This window comes from Spermophilus citellus, assembly GCF_964194105.1.
Source record: "Spermophilus citellus genome assembly, chromosome: 7".
In the NCBI taxonomy this organism is placed as follows: domain Eukaryota; kingdom Metazoa; phylum Chordata; class Mammalia; order Rodentia; family Sciuridae; genus Spermophilus; species Spermophilus citellus.
In genome coordinates, this window is record NC_138188.1 from 155446201 (window position 1) to 155463100 (window position 16900).

Here is a 16900-nt window from a genome sequence, read left to right on the forward strand (position 1 = left end):
TACTTTGAGAAATATTAAGTGGTAAATGTTTATCTAAACTAAATAAGATATGGAGGCAACAGGTATACTGCAAAAGCTGAAACAAAAACATTATCTTCTGGGGAATAGAAAAATAAAAATGATTTGGCACTTTAGCATACCTAAAAACACCAGCTGATAACTTCTCCATCACATCTTTTAAAATGCGTAGCTGGAAGGATTGTTAAGGTGGCAACATTAAAGAGAAAGGATTAAAAACATTCAATAGGCCGAAGAAACTAGGCAGGTCAGTTCTTTTTCAAGTTTTGCTCTCTCAGAAATTCAAAATGTTGTTACAGAAATTCTGTAAGCTGTCAAGTTTACCTGTAAAACAGGAATGATTTGAGAGAGTTGGTATTATTGAGTCTAAATTTCTAAGTATAGGTGGGAAGAGCAGCAAGCCTAAGGGATGACCACTTTTATACCAATGAATGAAGGCAGAATGATGTATTTAGCACTTACTTTTTACATCTCTTACGTCTGGTTGGTAACAGACCAAAGTATGTGTGTATGATATATGTCACTAACAGAATCAAAATTATGTAAAGTGAAAAAATCTTTGTTGGGAACTTAAGTGAAATCATAATATTGAGATCAAAACTATGTGATTGCTAATACTGAAGAATTATTTAAGGCATAGAATCAAAAAGCTGGAAGGAGTTGTCTATGTTAAATCAAGCAACAACAAGCTTATGTGAAGTGATTGAGGGGCCTCTGTACAAGTGAGAACTAAAGACTGATTCAGGACTTTAGAAAACATAAATTAGAAAATATGATCATAAGTCCTTTTAAAAGAGGAATGACCTAAAGAACATTAATTCACATATTCACATCCCTGCAAATGTCTTTATACTTCTGTTTCTGAAATTGCTGGGTGCAGTGGCTCATGTCTGTAATCCCAGAGATTCAGGATGCTGAGGAAGGAGGATCACAAGTTCGAAGCCAACCTGGGCAATTTAGCAAGGCCTTGTCTCAAAAAAACAGTCTGCAGGATGTAGTTCAGTGATAGAGTGTCCCTGGATACAATATCCAGTACTACCAAACAAACAGACGAAAAATAAATTGGTGTGTGTGTGCGTGCGTGTGCGTATGTATATATATATATACACATACGCACACGCACGCACACACACATATAGATGCCCTATGACTTATGGGATTTTGTCCCAATAAATCCACTCTAATCTAAACATATCATAAATCAAAAGTACATTTAATAATAACCTACCAAATATCCTGTTTAGCAACACAGTACACTGCAGAGTATTGGTTGTTTCTCCTCATGATCTTGCAGCTGACTGGAAAATACATCTTGTTGTTGCTGCTGCCCAGCATTTCAAGAAAATGCAGTGTATTGTACTGCATATGGCTAGCCCAGGAAAAGGTAAAAATTCAAAGTACAGGGCTGGGGCTGGGGCTCAGTGGTAGAGCACCTGCCTTGCACAAGTGAGGCACTGGGTTCGATCCTCAGCACCACATAAAAACAAACGAAATGGAGGTATTGTGTCCATCTACAACTAAAAAATAAATAAATATTAAAAAAATTCAAAGTACAGGACTGGGGTTGTAGCTCAGTAGTAGAGCGCTTGCCTAGCATGTGTGTAAAGCACTAGGTTCCATTCTCAGCACCACATATAAATAAGTAAATAAATAAATAAGGCCCATTGACAACTAAAAAAATTTTAAAAATTCAAAGTATGTTTTCTATTGAATGCTTTGGCAAAACCCATAAAGTAAAAAAATCTTAAGATGAACCATCATTGAGTTGGAGACGGTCTGTATAGAGCATATATTTTTGATTTTGGAAAATTTAACATTATTTCATATAAACATGTCATATTTCAACCTGATCCAGGGATTTGCAAATAAGTTAAAATGTTCTCATCATAGCTAGAAGTGGTTTGAGAGAATTAACACAGGAAAAACAGTCAACTTTGATTCTCACATGTAAGATTTAAAACATGCTAACTAATGTTATTTGCTTTTTGGGGATGGGTACTAGGGATTGAACCCATGAAGTCACATCTCCTACCTTTTTCATATATTTTTTGAGACAAGGTCTTCATAAGTTGCTTAAGACCTCCCTAAGTTGCTGGGGCTGACTTTTGAATTTGTGATCCTCCTGCCTCAGCTTCCCTAGCCATTAGATTAGGTGGATGGCACCATGCCCAGCTACTATTCGTAATAGTTATATAATATTCTCTATTGTTCATATCTCATGTTATCCTAGATAATTGTGACACTGGACGCAATTTTTAAAATAAGGAAATAAAAAACTTATTAGAAAAATATTTAATCAAAATATTTTAGACTACTATATTTACTATAGGAAAGAGTTCTGAAATCTCCTTAACATGCAACACATTCAGTATCCTTATTACACATTATTGTTTTTTCTTTTTTGTTTGGGGTACTGGGATTGAATCAGGCCCTGCACATGCTAAGCAGGTTCTCTACCACTGATCTATACCCTAACCCTAATATTACTATTTTAAACCTTTGAAATAAATCTTTCATTACTCCTAGAAGGGACTGACCTCTATACACATCGCACACATATAACTATGCACATTTGACAAAGGTAATGTATGGTGTTCAGTGGAGACAAATGTAAAGGTATGTAAATCTTTTCACACAAAAGTTATCATATAATGAAGATCTTTTTATCCAATACATTGAAACTTATTAAGTACAACTGTATATAAAATGGTGATCTTTGAAATAAAAGCAGTTCTTAAGAGAAGTTGACTCTCCTTGAGAGAATTTTGGACTTTTCTTGTTGGAATTGCTTTCACCTTCCTTCTCACAGGAAAACTTCTCATTACTTTCACCAAAACTGGAATGATTTGACTTCATTCACTAGATTTGTCTCTAATGACTTTTTGTTTTGGTGGTACAAGGGATTGAACCCAGGTGCACATTGACCTACATTCTTCGCCTTTTTTTTTTTTTTTTGAGACAGGGTCTCATTAAATTCCTGAGGTTGGCCTCAAACTTGCAATCCCACCTTAGCCTCCAGAGTAGCTGAGATTACAGGCATGCATCACCATGACCAACTGAATGATTTCTATTTTTAAAAATCCAGATGCAGCCTCATGTGATGAAGATTTCTCAGCATTGATATTATAAAATACCAACTGTTTAGATAAGTACTGTGAATTTTTTTTTGTGCAATGATACCATCATAAAGGTAAGGTGTACACCTCTCAAGGCGACATGTGTAATGTCAGGTTAAAGAGAAAACCAAACCATCTTCCACATGATATTATGGTTTATTTCTGACCCTGAAAGGAGGGAGGCTTTCTGGGTGTGATTTTTTTTTTTTTTTTTTTTTTTTTTTTTATGGTGCTGGGGATTGAACCCAGGGCCTTGTGCTTATGAGCCAAGCACTCTACCAACTGAGCTATATCCCCAGCCCTCTGGGTGTGATTCTTGTTCTGCCATTTGATAGCTGTGTACTTGCACATATACTAACCTCTCTGTCCTTCTTCAACTGTGAAACAGAGATAATAATACTTAAATCTCATGGATTGTTTTAACATTTAAATAAATACCTGCAAGACACTTGGAACACTGTTTGGCATACTCAAGGAGAGTTAACAGATAATTATTTTTCTTATTATCATATGAAAGTAGAGTACAAAGTAAATTTCAAGCCTAAAACAAGTCAGTAGAAGAAAAGGATATAAAGATATTTTCCCTGTTGTACATTTGACAAATTCCAAATTTCATCATTAAGGAAAGCCACCGTTGCTCCCTTGAGGAAAAGGCAATGGCTATCTGGAGGATCCAACTTGACAGAATAAATAAAGACCAATCAATTACTGTGAGCCTAAGAGCAGAAGGATGATTAGTAGCATAGCTAGAAAAAAATTAAATAATGTCCAAATTACAAAACAGTAAACTTTAATAATATGTAAACTATAATGTTGGTGTAATGTTTTATTTTCTATTTTATGGCCCCAAATGATGAAGAAACAGCAAGGTGTATAGGTTAGATGAAGGACCAATCTAGAATCCTAGTACTGAAGTGGTTGAGGTTATTACCAGTCACCTTCATAAGAATAGTAAAAAATCATGATTGGCATATGAGAATTATGGTATTGGCATATCACCCATTACATGTTAATTTGAATTCTACAGAAAAACATTTGGAAGATAACTTATTGATACATTTAAACAGTACTTCCAATTTAAATAATTAGGAAGTTGTATAATTTTATACAGAAATATTTTAAGTATATGTCAGTGATGTTTGTTACTAAGAAAAGAGTAGTTTTTAATTTTTTAAAAAATTAGTTTGGGGATTGAACCCAAAGGCAATTTACCACTGAGTTACATCCCTAGCACTTGTATTTTTTATTGAAAACAGGGTTTTGCTAAGTTGCTTAGTGCCTAAATTGCTGAGGCTGTCCTTGAACCTGTGATCATCCTGCCTCAGCCTCCTAAGTTACTGTGATTACAGGCATGAGCCACTGTGCCCAGAAATCAAGTTTTTTTCTGGAGTGGTGGGGATTGAACCTAGGGTCTTAAGCATGCAAGGCAAGCACTCTACCACTGAACTACATCCTCAGTCCTGAAATACAATTTAAAATTCAGAACTCACTACTTTCAAATAACTAAATAAAATTATAATTCATTCTAACTGAAGAATTCTCCTACTAGGCATTATTTTAACATTTTGGCCAGCATGTATTTAACATAAAAAACAAACTACATTTCTTTAAACATAGGGTATAATTCAGAATTTGTATTAATTTAGCCATACCTTGCCTCAAACAAGATTTAGGCATTATTCTTTTTAATTACATTCCTTTGTTCTAACAGTAATGCTTTATTGTTTCTGATAATACCTGAAGGCTTTCTTCTGTTGTTATCCAATGGCCTCCAACACCAAGAAGCGTGATAATATCATGTTTATGCGGTAGTAGTTGTAATTTTACAGCTGGTTCATCATCTTTACTATATAATCTCACTTGTAAATGAATATATATAGAGAGAAAAGAGACATTTTATATTAATCTGACAAAAACTTGTTGTTCAAAAAGTTTTACTTTTTAATATGGTAATGTGGAGGCATTTTTCCTAGAAAAAGGCAACACACAGTACATTCAGATACCTTAAAATATACCTTTCATATTGAACATATTTATAAGATTTATTCTATATTTCATTATAAATGAAATAGTATGTTTGCATTTGGAAACTAAGGTAATATGTAACATAATACATAGTTAAGTCTTGTAATGAATTAATTATAACAATGATGGCTTAAAACAGTGGGATGAGCTGCTTTCTAAATTAAAGCATTCAGATTCAAAATAGTCATATGAGTTACTTGCAAATCTTGAAATTTAAATCTTGAAAATGGTTTCAGAAAAACAAAACCCACACATGATGGCCAAGGTGGTATTCACAACGCGGCACTGGGTTCAATTCTTAGCACCATATATTACATATATAAAAAAAAGTCCATTGACAATTTAAAAAATTTAAAAATATATATACATATATATGTGTGTATATATATACAGAAGTGTACAGATTAGGTGTTGAATAGATATTGGTTAAACTAAGAAAGTTCAAGAAGAGAGAAAACTTAAGAAACTTCTATATGTTTTCCAATAGACACCACAGAAATCAACCATCCAAATAGAGGGCAGCCACACATAGCAGAAATGACTGCAAACAGACATCTGGATAGTAATGTGTACTACCTGGGACCAAATGAGATCACAGAAATAGGTTTCTTACAGAGATTTGTCTTCTGTTACTTAAACTTCAATGTCTATCCTTTCAGATACACAGTGATTACAATGGAATAATATGAGGAAACTCCAATTTATTTTACTTTATTTTTAAAAGTATTTTTTTTAGTGGTAGATGGACAAATATCTTTATTTATTTATTCATTTTTATGTGGTGCTGAGGATCAAATCCAGGGCCTCACACCTGTGAGGCAAGCACTCTATCACTGAGCTATAGTTCCAGTCCAGGAAGCTCCAATTTAAACAGACAAGTCTTTAGTTTGAAAAAAAAAAAAAAAAAAGGCCTGGAATTAAACATCCAATTTAATAAATGCATTAACAATTATTCCCTGTTTTTTTTTTTAATTTTCCCCTGAAATTCACCAAACTGAAAAAAACTAAATAAGCTACTGATTTTGTAGGTACCAACCTCCAGCATCTAGAACAATATCTACTCCCAGGCCTCCTGTTTCTTCCAAACAGCTTTCAGCAACATCAACCTTCCCATTCGATACATCAATCACTCGGGCTGTAAAGGACAGGAAATCAGGCAATTGTATTATTGGTTTTTTTTTTTAAATTTTATTTTTTAAAATTTTATTTATTAGTTGTTCAAAACATTTTTTTATTATTATTAGTTGTTCAAAACAAATTGTATTATTCTGTATGTGATCAACACAAGCCAATCAGGGGGAGAAAAAAAATCTGTTTTCTAAAATGAGTTAAGCAGTTTAATTATTAAATATTAAATTTAAAGGAGAAAATTATATTTCAATAAAACATTTTTCCATTGAGCCTGATTTTGAGAAGGTTCAATTCTAAATGAAGGGACTGATAAATTCAGTAAAATAAAAATATGAGCATTTTGTGGATAAAGTAGTCCAAGGATGGTCTGTGAATGCAGAAGATTGCTCTTAATAGCTTAGTTTATGTTACTAGAACTGAGAATCTGAAAACACAGAGATATATATGTATCATTCATATTACAATGCGAATTGGAAGAGCAAGCAGTTTCTTAAATATGTTTAGATTTAATCATTTTTAAAGTTCAGTAATACAAAAGAATAGTTGTTCAACATGGTACTTATCTACTATAAGCTGTTTTATCCTTTCTCAGTCATAGAACCCCTCCCCTCGATACCCAAAATGGAGAAAAGTCCTGAAGGTAAGGAAAAGGAACATGATTATTTTTATCTGTTAGTGAAAATTAAACTAATCTTGGGCTGAGATCGTAGCTCAGTGGTAGAGCGCTTGCCTCGCACAAGTGAGGCCCTGGGTTCGATCCTCAGCACCACATAAAAATAAAGATATTGTGTCCATCTACAACTAAAAATAAATTAAAAAAAAAAAAAGAAAAGAAAATTAAACTAATCTTAACTGGTCACTTTATTTATTTATTTATTTATTTACTTTTTGTTAAATTTTAGACTTTTTTTTTTTTTTTTTTTTTTTTAGAGAGAGAGAGAGAGAATTTTTTTAATATTTATTTTTTAGTTTTCGGTGGACACATCATCTTTGTTTGTATGTGGTGTTGAGGATCGAACCCGGGCCGCACGCTTGCCAGGCAAGTGCGCTACCGCTTGAGCCACATCCCCAGCCCTTAACTGGTTACTTTAAAAGTATTATATTAGTAGAAAAAATAATTATAGGGCTGGGGTTATGGCCCAGTGGTAGAGTGCTCGCTTAGCATGTGCAAGGCCCTGGGTTTAATCCTCAGTACTACATAAAAAGAAATAAGTAAAATAAAGATATTAAAAAAAGAAAAAATAATTATATTTCTATATAATAGAACAATCAGAACTTGAACTAGCAAACAAAGAAATGTTTATATTGCAGTTTTAAATTTTTTATTTCTATTTTTTGTGGTACTTTGGATTGAATCCAGGACTTGGTGCATGCCAGGCAAATGCTCTACCCTGAGCAACATCCCAGACCCACCTATAAATATTTTCAACACCTTGTTGAAGAGAATTACTCTCAGAGATGTTCAGATTAGAGGAACAGTTGAACAGTAATCTGAGATTTGGGGAATGGGATAGAAGACATAAGGGAAAGATGACTGAAATAACCTCAGAAGGGTAGAATTAACCAGTAAGAAGCCTTTCCCTTCAATAATACCATTTGCTTTCTTTCTACATTCTATTTTCTATTTCTTTCCTTCCATTTTATTTATTTATTTATTTATTTTTTGTAGTGTCGAGAGTGAAGCTAGGCTTTCAGGCATGCTAGGCAAGTGATCTAATACTGAGCTACATCCCAGTCTTCCATTAAACTTTTGAATCTATTCTTCTTCCTCTTCTCCTTCAGCTCCTGTATTGCCTCCCTTTCATTTCTTGGTTATCTCTGCAGGATGCATAATGGAACAATGGAAATAACATGGGTTCTACTGTTAGATCAGGCATCAAAACCCATTCCAGTCTCTTTGTCTAATTGTATAACTTGCAGAAGCTAGTTAAATTTTGAGAAGCTACTTCATGGTCATCCACCACAAGGCTGTTGAGAACTTAAGGAGGAAATGTCCACATTGTTCAATGAACATTACTTTCCTTCCTGCCTCCCTTCACTTATACTCTGTTCATCCTCTTTGCTCTTTTTCTGTCAGTTGCTCTGTTCCTATTTTCTTCCTCTCCATATTCACTGCTGTTTAAATAGGTTCAACTTTTTAATTTTTATTTATTTTTTAGGTTCAACTTTTGTAAGAGCGCACAGTCTCCACCATGTCCTGCTCACCTTAAACTATATCTGACTTGTGTTTCTATGTGCATGGATCATTTGTCTCACAGAAAATAGACAACTTTAAGGACACATGATGGGGTAAAAGAGGTTGAGAAACACAGAATGGTGCAAAATATATTGATTTATTGACTGAAACCAAAGAAACAACAGGTATTTCTTAGTGTGTCAAAGTTCACTTAATAATGCAAACTTGGGTAAGTTGGTAAGACAAAAATTAAAAAAAATTGAAAGATATAAGTTTAAAAATTTTAAATAATTAAAGATATCACTTAAGTAAATTTGGAATCAGCACAGATTATTTTTTAGCTGTTAGTGCATTTTAAAATTGACTTTCATTTGTGATTCTGTACTTCATTTTATCAGTGCAGTTTTTATTTCCCTGAAAAATTTCATGTTCTAAAGTCTGCGCTGAGTAATGTTACCCACCTATAGAAGACCTAAGTCTTTCAAGGCACTGCTTGTCTTCTAGGCTGTATGCTGTTGAAATCACTTTGGCTCCTCTGTGGTGTGCTAACTGAATGGCTATTGTGCCAAATGCCTGTGTGAAAACACATACATGATGGGTTAACAAATACAGGGTACAGACCATATCCAATCTATTTATGCTATACAAAATGTATAGCATATATACTGTATACATATATAGCATACACACACACATGTATATATGTACATGTACATACACTTTTTTTTGGTACTAGGAATTGAACCCGGGGTACTTTACATTGAGCCATATTAATAGCCCTTTTTATTTTTGAGACAGGGTCTTGCTGAGTAGCTGAAGCTGGCCTTGAATCTGTGATCTTCCTATCTCAGCTCCCCAAGTTACTGGGATTACAGGCATGCACCACTGCACCTGGCTTACTTTAATATATTTTAAAACATAAATAAACAAATAAAAATTAAAAAGGGCTGGGGATGTAGCCCCAAGGTAGACTGCTCCTGAGTTCTTCCTAGGGAAACAAAAAACAAAATACCCCAAAACAAAAAATGTTATAATAAAAAGGAAAAAATGCAAATAAGATTAGTAGGCTAAACATCTGATTGACTTCTTCAGAAAGGGGAGTAGAAAGGCTGCATGAATCACATGCTCAGGTCTGACCACTGCACATCATTTCTAGGATGGAAGGCCACATTCAGAAATGTGACCATGGAAAGAGAAAAGGAGGCTGTCAGGGCATTGTTGAAGTACCTGCAGGAATCTAGCTACCTCTCTTTGGAGACTGGAGCACTTTAAACACTCCATCTGTATTTGGACCTGTGAGGTGAGCACAGGGAAACACTACTACCCTGATATTGGACATCAGGCTGAAGCCAATGCTGAAGATAGCTTTGCCTTTTTTCCAGAGAAAAGGAGAGGAAAATGATTTTCATCAACAGCCAAATAGAAAACTATAGATTCATCTCAAGTTTTGCAACCATCTTAGAATGTAATATTTTACATATTCTATATTTTTGGTACTGGGAATTAAACCCAGGGGTGCTTAACCATTGAGCCACATCTCCAGCTCTTTTTATTTTGAGATAGGATCTCTCTCTAAGTTACTTAAGGTCTCACTAAATTGCTCAGGGTGGCCTCAAACTTGTGATCCTCCTGCCTCAGCCTCCAGAATCATTGGGATTACACGTGTGCCACCAAGACCAGCTATTTTTTTTTTCAATTGTAGATGGATACAATATCTTTACTTATTTATTTTTATGTGGTGCTGAGGATCAAACCCTGTGCCTCACGCATGCAAGGCAAATGCTCTACCACTGAGCTACAACCCCAGCCCAAGACCAGCTATTTTACATAATCTTTTAGTGTCTATTATTATGATAGTCTATTTTTTGATGATATATGGAATACATTTAAATCAGTTTATTTTGACACCAAAACTTTATTAACGTAAGTGTAAGTATTGGTGATATGATAGATACAAAACCAGTAGGAATTCCAGACTTTGTATAACAGGAATGAATAAAAATGGCTTGGCTGGACATACAGCTCAGTGGTAGAGAGCTTACTGCACAAGGCCCTGAGTTCCATCCCCAGCATGGGGTGGGGTGGGGGGAGACTTGTCTGCTTTTTTTTGTAGTTCTGGGGATGAAACCCAGGGCCCTGTACATGCAAGGAAAGCACTCTACCAACTGAGCTATGTCCCCAGCCCCTTTGTCTGCTTTTTAATGTACTGGTAAGTTTAAAATAATTAGAAACTAATTACACTAAATCTAACTTTTGCCTCCTATTGATAAAAGCAGTATATGGTAACAAAATGGGAGGCTGGTAAGAAATCTCAGTGGTCAAAGGCCCACGAATTCAATCCCTGGTACTCCCCGCGCCCCCCCAAAGAAATCTGTTATTAATCTATTGGCAAAGAATTCTATTAGCTTGTTTCTAAATTTCCTAAGTCAACTTTAATCTTTTTCTTAAGGAAAACAAAACAAAACAAAACACTGACACTTACACTTGCTCCATCCATTATCAGCACGGATTTTCCAGGAGAGAGATGAGAAAGATAATGCAGGGCTGTATAAGCTCGCACTCCATCCCGAATAGCTCCAGCAGCTTCTGTCCACGTAACCTTTTCTGGTTTATGAACTATCACAAGGAATAAGAGGACACGATCCATTAGCAAGTCCTATTCGTACTGCCTTCTAGATCTATTTCTTTCTATCTCTTCAACCATGGACCATGGCCTTGGTCCAAGCCCCTGCTCCTGTTACTCTTTCTCCAACATTATGGTTTCCTTGTTTCCCTTCTTGCCCACGTATAATCCACTCTTAAGATAGGCATAAAGCACAGCTGCATTAATAAATGAAAAGCAAAAGGTAAATAAGCACCATCCTACTAGAGAAACACTGCATAAGGATCATTCCAACAGCCTCCTCTTTCCCCACCAGAGGTCACCATTCTAACTCAATTTGGGATTCACCTTCATAGCTTATCACTCAAGTATGCACTCCTAAACCATCATTCAGTTTTGCTTGGTTTTGAACTTTTATCTAAATAGAAGTATTCTTTGCTCTTTTGCCTTTCATGTTGAACATTATGTTTTTGGGAGACACCTTTTCTGTGCCCTTTCACTTGGGAGGTTGTGGTACTTTGGTTTTTGTTGTTTTATGGTAGTCCAATGTGTGCAAACATCTTTGGTCATCTATTCTCCAACCAATGCACATTTGTGTTGTTTCCAGTTGTATCAGTGACAATGCTGCTAAGAATGTTCTCCTATAAAGGACACTGTTACACTATGCATGGTTTTCACTAGGATATTTACATTGGAGTGGAAATCCCAGGTCCTAGACCATATTACCTTTGACTTAGTTATACTTTTAAGTGTGCTTGTATAAATTTACTCCCTCACAGCACTGTCTTTTTGCTGTAAACTCTTCTATCAGATTTTTACATTTTTGCCAATTGTGTATAATGGTTTCTAACTATGATTTAAATTTGATTTTTTTTTTTTGACTACTGAAAAGGTTGATCCTCTGTCTACATTTGCTGGCCTTTTGAAATTCTTTTTATGAAGTGACTGTCTTTGTCAAATTTTCTATCATTCTGTCTTTTTTAAAATTTATTGACTCATAGGAATTCTTAGAGTCATTTGTGCTGTAAGTATTACAAGTTGAGTCATTTGTCTATTTATGTACTATAAATATTCTAAGTGAATATTCCCTATCTGCAATACTTGGGGCCAAAAGTGTTTTGGATTTTGGAATATGTTCTTGTATGTAGTGAGTTATATTAAGGATGGAAACTAAGTCTAAACATGAAATTCATTTATGTTTCACATATACCTTATACACATAGCCTGAAGGTAATTTCATAAAGTATTTTTAGTGTGTCTTTATTTTGTCTGCAACCTGTCACATGAGGTTGGGTGCAGAATTTTTCACTTGTGGCATCATGTCAGTACTCAAAAAATCCAGATCTTGGAGCATTTTGGATTTCAGATTATTGGATGCTCAACCTGTATTTCAACCTTGGGGGTTTTCTTGCAAATCACTTTAGTGGTATCTTTGAAAATAGAAGTATTGGAATAACATTCTAACATTTCTCTGATTAAATTTATCAATGGCTTTCATTATACTTGGAAAAAAATGCAAACTCCTAATATAGTTAAAAAAGTTGTGTATGATCTGATCATTAAGCTGTTCCTTTATATGTTTCACTGTTTTTGTGTTCATGTTGTAAACTGAATGTTATTTTTTCATACTACAAGCAATCCTTTCTCATTTTAATGCACTTTTAGAGCCAAGAAAGAAAACATTTTCATATTTCTTACCATAAGCTGTTTGTAAAACCCAAAGGTCTACACACTGTTTAGTCTGAATATGAATTTTATGAATAACAATTATAAACTAGAAGTATTGACATGACCTGCCAACAGTTATAACACATTAATAAGACTTATATGAGGTCGGAATACTGAATTGCCACATACCCAAGTAATGTTCATGTACTCTAATCACTTCACAAAGTCCAGGGTCTTCAGAATCCAGGGGCAAAATTCCTAAAATTTAAAAAGAGATCCTTAAAGAAAACTAAAATGTATTAATTCCTAATGAACATATTTGTGTAAATTTTGTTCGGTGGAATTTTAAGGAAGGTTTCAGTAATTATCATTGTGGGGAAGGGAGAGACTTCAGAAATATGGAAGGGGACTATATATTTTCTGGTATACACATAGTGATGCTTGTGCTGTCTCCATATTTGTCTCTTCTGTTACTTCTTGAGTGTCATAAAGATAATAGTCAATGTTATAGAGCTAAATCAGAGTCTTGGGGAAACCTGGAATTCCTGGGTAAAACTGTCTTTGATATATATAGCTACCTTCCTATGGTTTGGTTCCATGTAATACCTAGGTATGTTTTCAATAAAAATCTCATTTTTATTTTTGGTCTCTTCCAAAAAAGCATCTGGGGTAATACAGAATTTCACTGACTTCACGGACAAAAAAAAAAAAAAAAAAAAAAAAAAATCAATTCTCTAGAAAAATCAGACAATCCTATAAAAAGCTGAAAAAAATCTTTCTACAAATCTGTTCTTTAACAGCTTAAACATGTTATAAGGGGCTGCAGTTATGGCTCAGTGGTGGAGCTCTTGCCTGGCATGTGAAGTCCTGGGTTCCATCCTCAGCATCACATAAAATTAAATAAATAAAATAAATGTATTGTGACTGTCTACAACTAAAAATCATAAATTTAAAAAAAATGTAATAAGGCTAAGTAATTTTTAAAAATTTATATGCATATCTTCCATGAAAAAATGGAAGTTTCAAAGACCACAAATAAAGCCATACTCTATATATTTGTGTGACTATCTAGGATACAAGTATAAATACATATATATTTTTTGAGAAAAATATTATTACAGTAATTAAGGTTTTAAGAAAACTATATATTAATGTTTCAAGTCAATTTTTAGTTTTCAATACTAGCAAGGGAGCTCTGTAGGACTCAAGTGAGAGTGGAGAACAGAGATTCTATAAGGCCCAGCCAATCAGTGGTTGTCAAGCATAGGCCACACAACTTTCCTTTTCTTGAGAGACTTCAGTGTGTCCACAGACTGGGGACTGGGAAGAAAAGTACTGTATCAAGCACAGCAGCAATTATGGTTATTTTTCAGCCTTAAAAACTGCCCTATAGCCAACTATTGACAAGCTTCAAAAGTTGTGCTAATTTGGATTAAACTTCCAATTTTCTTCATTAATGGATACTTGAGAGTAAATTCCCAAACTCTTAATATTTTATTTTTTGCCATGCTGGGACTGAACCCAGGGTCTCACTCATGCCAGGCAAGCACTTTACCACTGAGCTACACCACCAGCCCAGGAAAGTATTTAATCTATGAAGTAAGGTCACAATGAACGTTAATAAAAAGAGAAAAAAGAAGAGATGGCAATAAAACCAATGAACTGAAAATGAACTGTGAACTAAAACTTACCAACTACTTCATCATCTGGTTGAAAGAATGATACCTTGGTTCCAACTAGAGAGAAGAAAATTAATAGTTACCATCATAAGGTTACTAAATATAATTCTTATTTAACCATTAAAACAAAGGATCCGTGGGTTTATAAAAAGTCATTCATTCAAAGAAAAGGCTAAGAAGGAGGACATTATAATAGTGTGTGAAGACTCTAGGACAGAACACTTCAAATCTGGATTCTCTACAGAATCTGGGGCACACAGTTACTTAAAGCATGGAAAAATATATTTTTCTCTATGGCTTTCTGTCTACTAGCTAACTTTAAGGATAAAGGAGTAAAAGAAAATAATCCATCCCCTAGTTTCTATGATGATGATGTTGTTTTCTACCCAACACTGACACTTTCTGGCTAATCCTTCAATTATTATTTTAGTTGCAAATCTCAAGACACACAATGGATAATGCTGATAGGAGTCACATGTAAAAACTACTTTATTTTGTGAAGACATTCAGAAAGTTTTTGAAATTTTATAGTAATTAATTTAATTATATTTTCTTTGCCTATGCAGAGAAAAGTCAATTCATATGAATATTTTTATTCAGAGTTATAAGAGAAAAAATGGCAGTGCTGTTGAATGCCTACTTGTACCCAGCACTTTAGCATGTTCATGCATTTAATCTTTACAACAGGCCCATGAAGTATTATTCTTCCTATTTTACACACAGGAAAACTAAGATGAAGCAGTACAATATTCTGGAAGTGGCCCCTTTAGTTGTCTCTAAGCAAAATGGCCCCAAAACTCTTCTGCTGGTACCCAGCAAATAACTCTAAGCTGGTATTCCTCTTTTTGCAGTTTGCTTCTTGGGATCCCTCCTGTGCTATTACCCATCAGTATGTTTGGCTTCTGACCCATTGAATTTTTCTTTCCTTTCTGCTGCCGATCCACGTCCTCTTGAGATCACTTGGATCCATTTTTGGCCCCCTTTACACTCTTCTTTTAATTATTCCTCAACAGGTGCCTCCTGAAGAGTTCTATGTTTACATGTCTCCTCCATTTCTACACGTTCTCTGGATGAGTTTATCAAGTCTATTATTTCAAATACAATCCACATGCTGACAACCCTCAAATATAAACATTTCCAGCATGGATCCTTTACCCTTGATATTCAATTCATATAACAGATTACTGGATATCACCAGTGCGATGTTATTTAAGTACCTGGACCTCAATAAGTATAAATCTGAACTCATCATCTTCCAGATTGGATCCTCTTCATTTATCAATTTGTGGTACCAATTCATGCCTAACTAGAATTCTCTAAGTCATTCATGGTCCTCATCTGTGTTGATTTCTCCAATTCCAATCCATTGTTAAGTCCTGCTGACTCCCTCAATATTTCTTCAGTTTGTTCCTCTTTTCTACCTCTGCTACCACCACTCTCTAGGTTATAAAGTTTGTTATTTCTTGTCTGTGGGTCTACAAACCAACTAGTCCTCTGACTAGGGGCTGGTTTGCTAGCCTTTCCATGGCACCTTGCTTCTTTGTCTTGCTAATGACTCCCTCTGCTATGATTCTCTACCTGCTGGCCTCTGGCCATTTGGGCAATTTACTCTAAGAAGTCTTTCCTTTTTCTGGCTGGGTTGGGCAGTTTTCCTTGAAGCTTTCATAATAATCTATTCAAATGCATGTATCTGTCTTTCTTTTAGACAGTTATCTCCTTGAGGGCAGGGCCTTTATCTTAGTTATATCCTAAGGACTTAGCAAGTCCTTATCAAATTGAATGAATGAATGCATGCTCCCCTGGTTATCATACTTATTTTTTCTATATTTTGAGTAGACTAAGAGAGAGAAAACAAAAAATTATCATTTAGGTAAGTGAGAGGATAACACTGAGAAAGAGTAAAATTCACAGTAAAACTGAAATATAGACCAACCCACATTAATGTACCTATTCACATATGTAGGGAGAAAACATATACTGATTGATTATGAACTACCTTTTAGTAGTGAGTATTAAGATTAGGTCTATTAATCTCAAATAATTAGGCTTACTGTTCTGCATGCTAAAAAGCAATATTTAAGGCAATCATAAATCTCACTGATTATTTCTCTTCAGAAACTACAATTCCCATTTCTAGATAAATGAAGTACTTAACTTTCAAAATGCTCAATTTTAGGCACAGTTAAATTTAACTTATGATTACATAGAATTTGTCCCAAAGCTAGCTTATACAAGAAATATACGCTTATTTGTAAATATCATTAAAAGGACAACGTTAATCATCCTACTGAAGATGATTACTCATGAATTTAAATATATAATACTTAAATATCTTCTAAACTCTGTTAAGCTCTTTAATTATAAATTAAGTCCTAATTTTTTCCAGAATATTTATTAAGCAACTTCTGTATGTCAGGTTAAGGTTAGTGTTCCTTCTAGGCATAAAGAAAGGAACAAAAGTCTGTGCCTTCAAGGAGTTCACACT

At 34.5% G+C, this 16900-nt stretch overlaps 1 protein-coding gene across 4 annotated transcripts in view; it reads right to left on the reverse strand.

The window, feature by feature from the left end:
* CRYZL1 (crystallin zeta like 1) overlaps nucleotides 1–16900 on the reverse strand; it is a 31140-nt gene that overhangs the window by 895 nt on the left and 13345 nt on the right. For 2 of the 4 annotated variants that reach the window (XM_081301098.1, XM_081301100.1), the window contains 8 exons: nucleotides 14428–14472; nucleotides 12926–12994; nucleotides 10949–11082; nucleotides 8928–9039; nucleotides 6196–6294; nucleotides 4872–4993; nucleotides 3706–3811; nucleotides 141–186 (listed from right to left, as the gene is read on the reverse strand). In XM_081301098.1, the coding sequence (XP_081157224.1) occupies nucleotides 141–186; nucleotides 3706–3811; nucleotides 4872–4993; nucleotides 6196–6294; nucleotides 8928–9039; nucleotides 10949–11082; nucleotides 12926–12994; nucleotides 14428–14472 (733 nt within the window). The other 2 variants (XM_081301099.1, XM_081301101.1) reach the window with 2 other exon arrangements.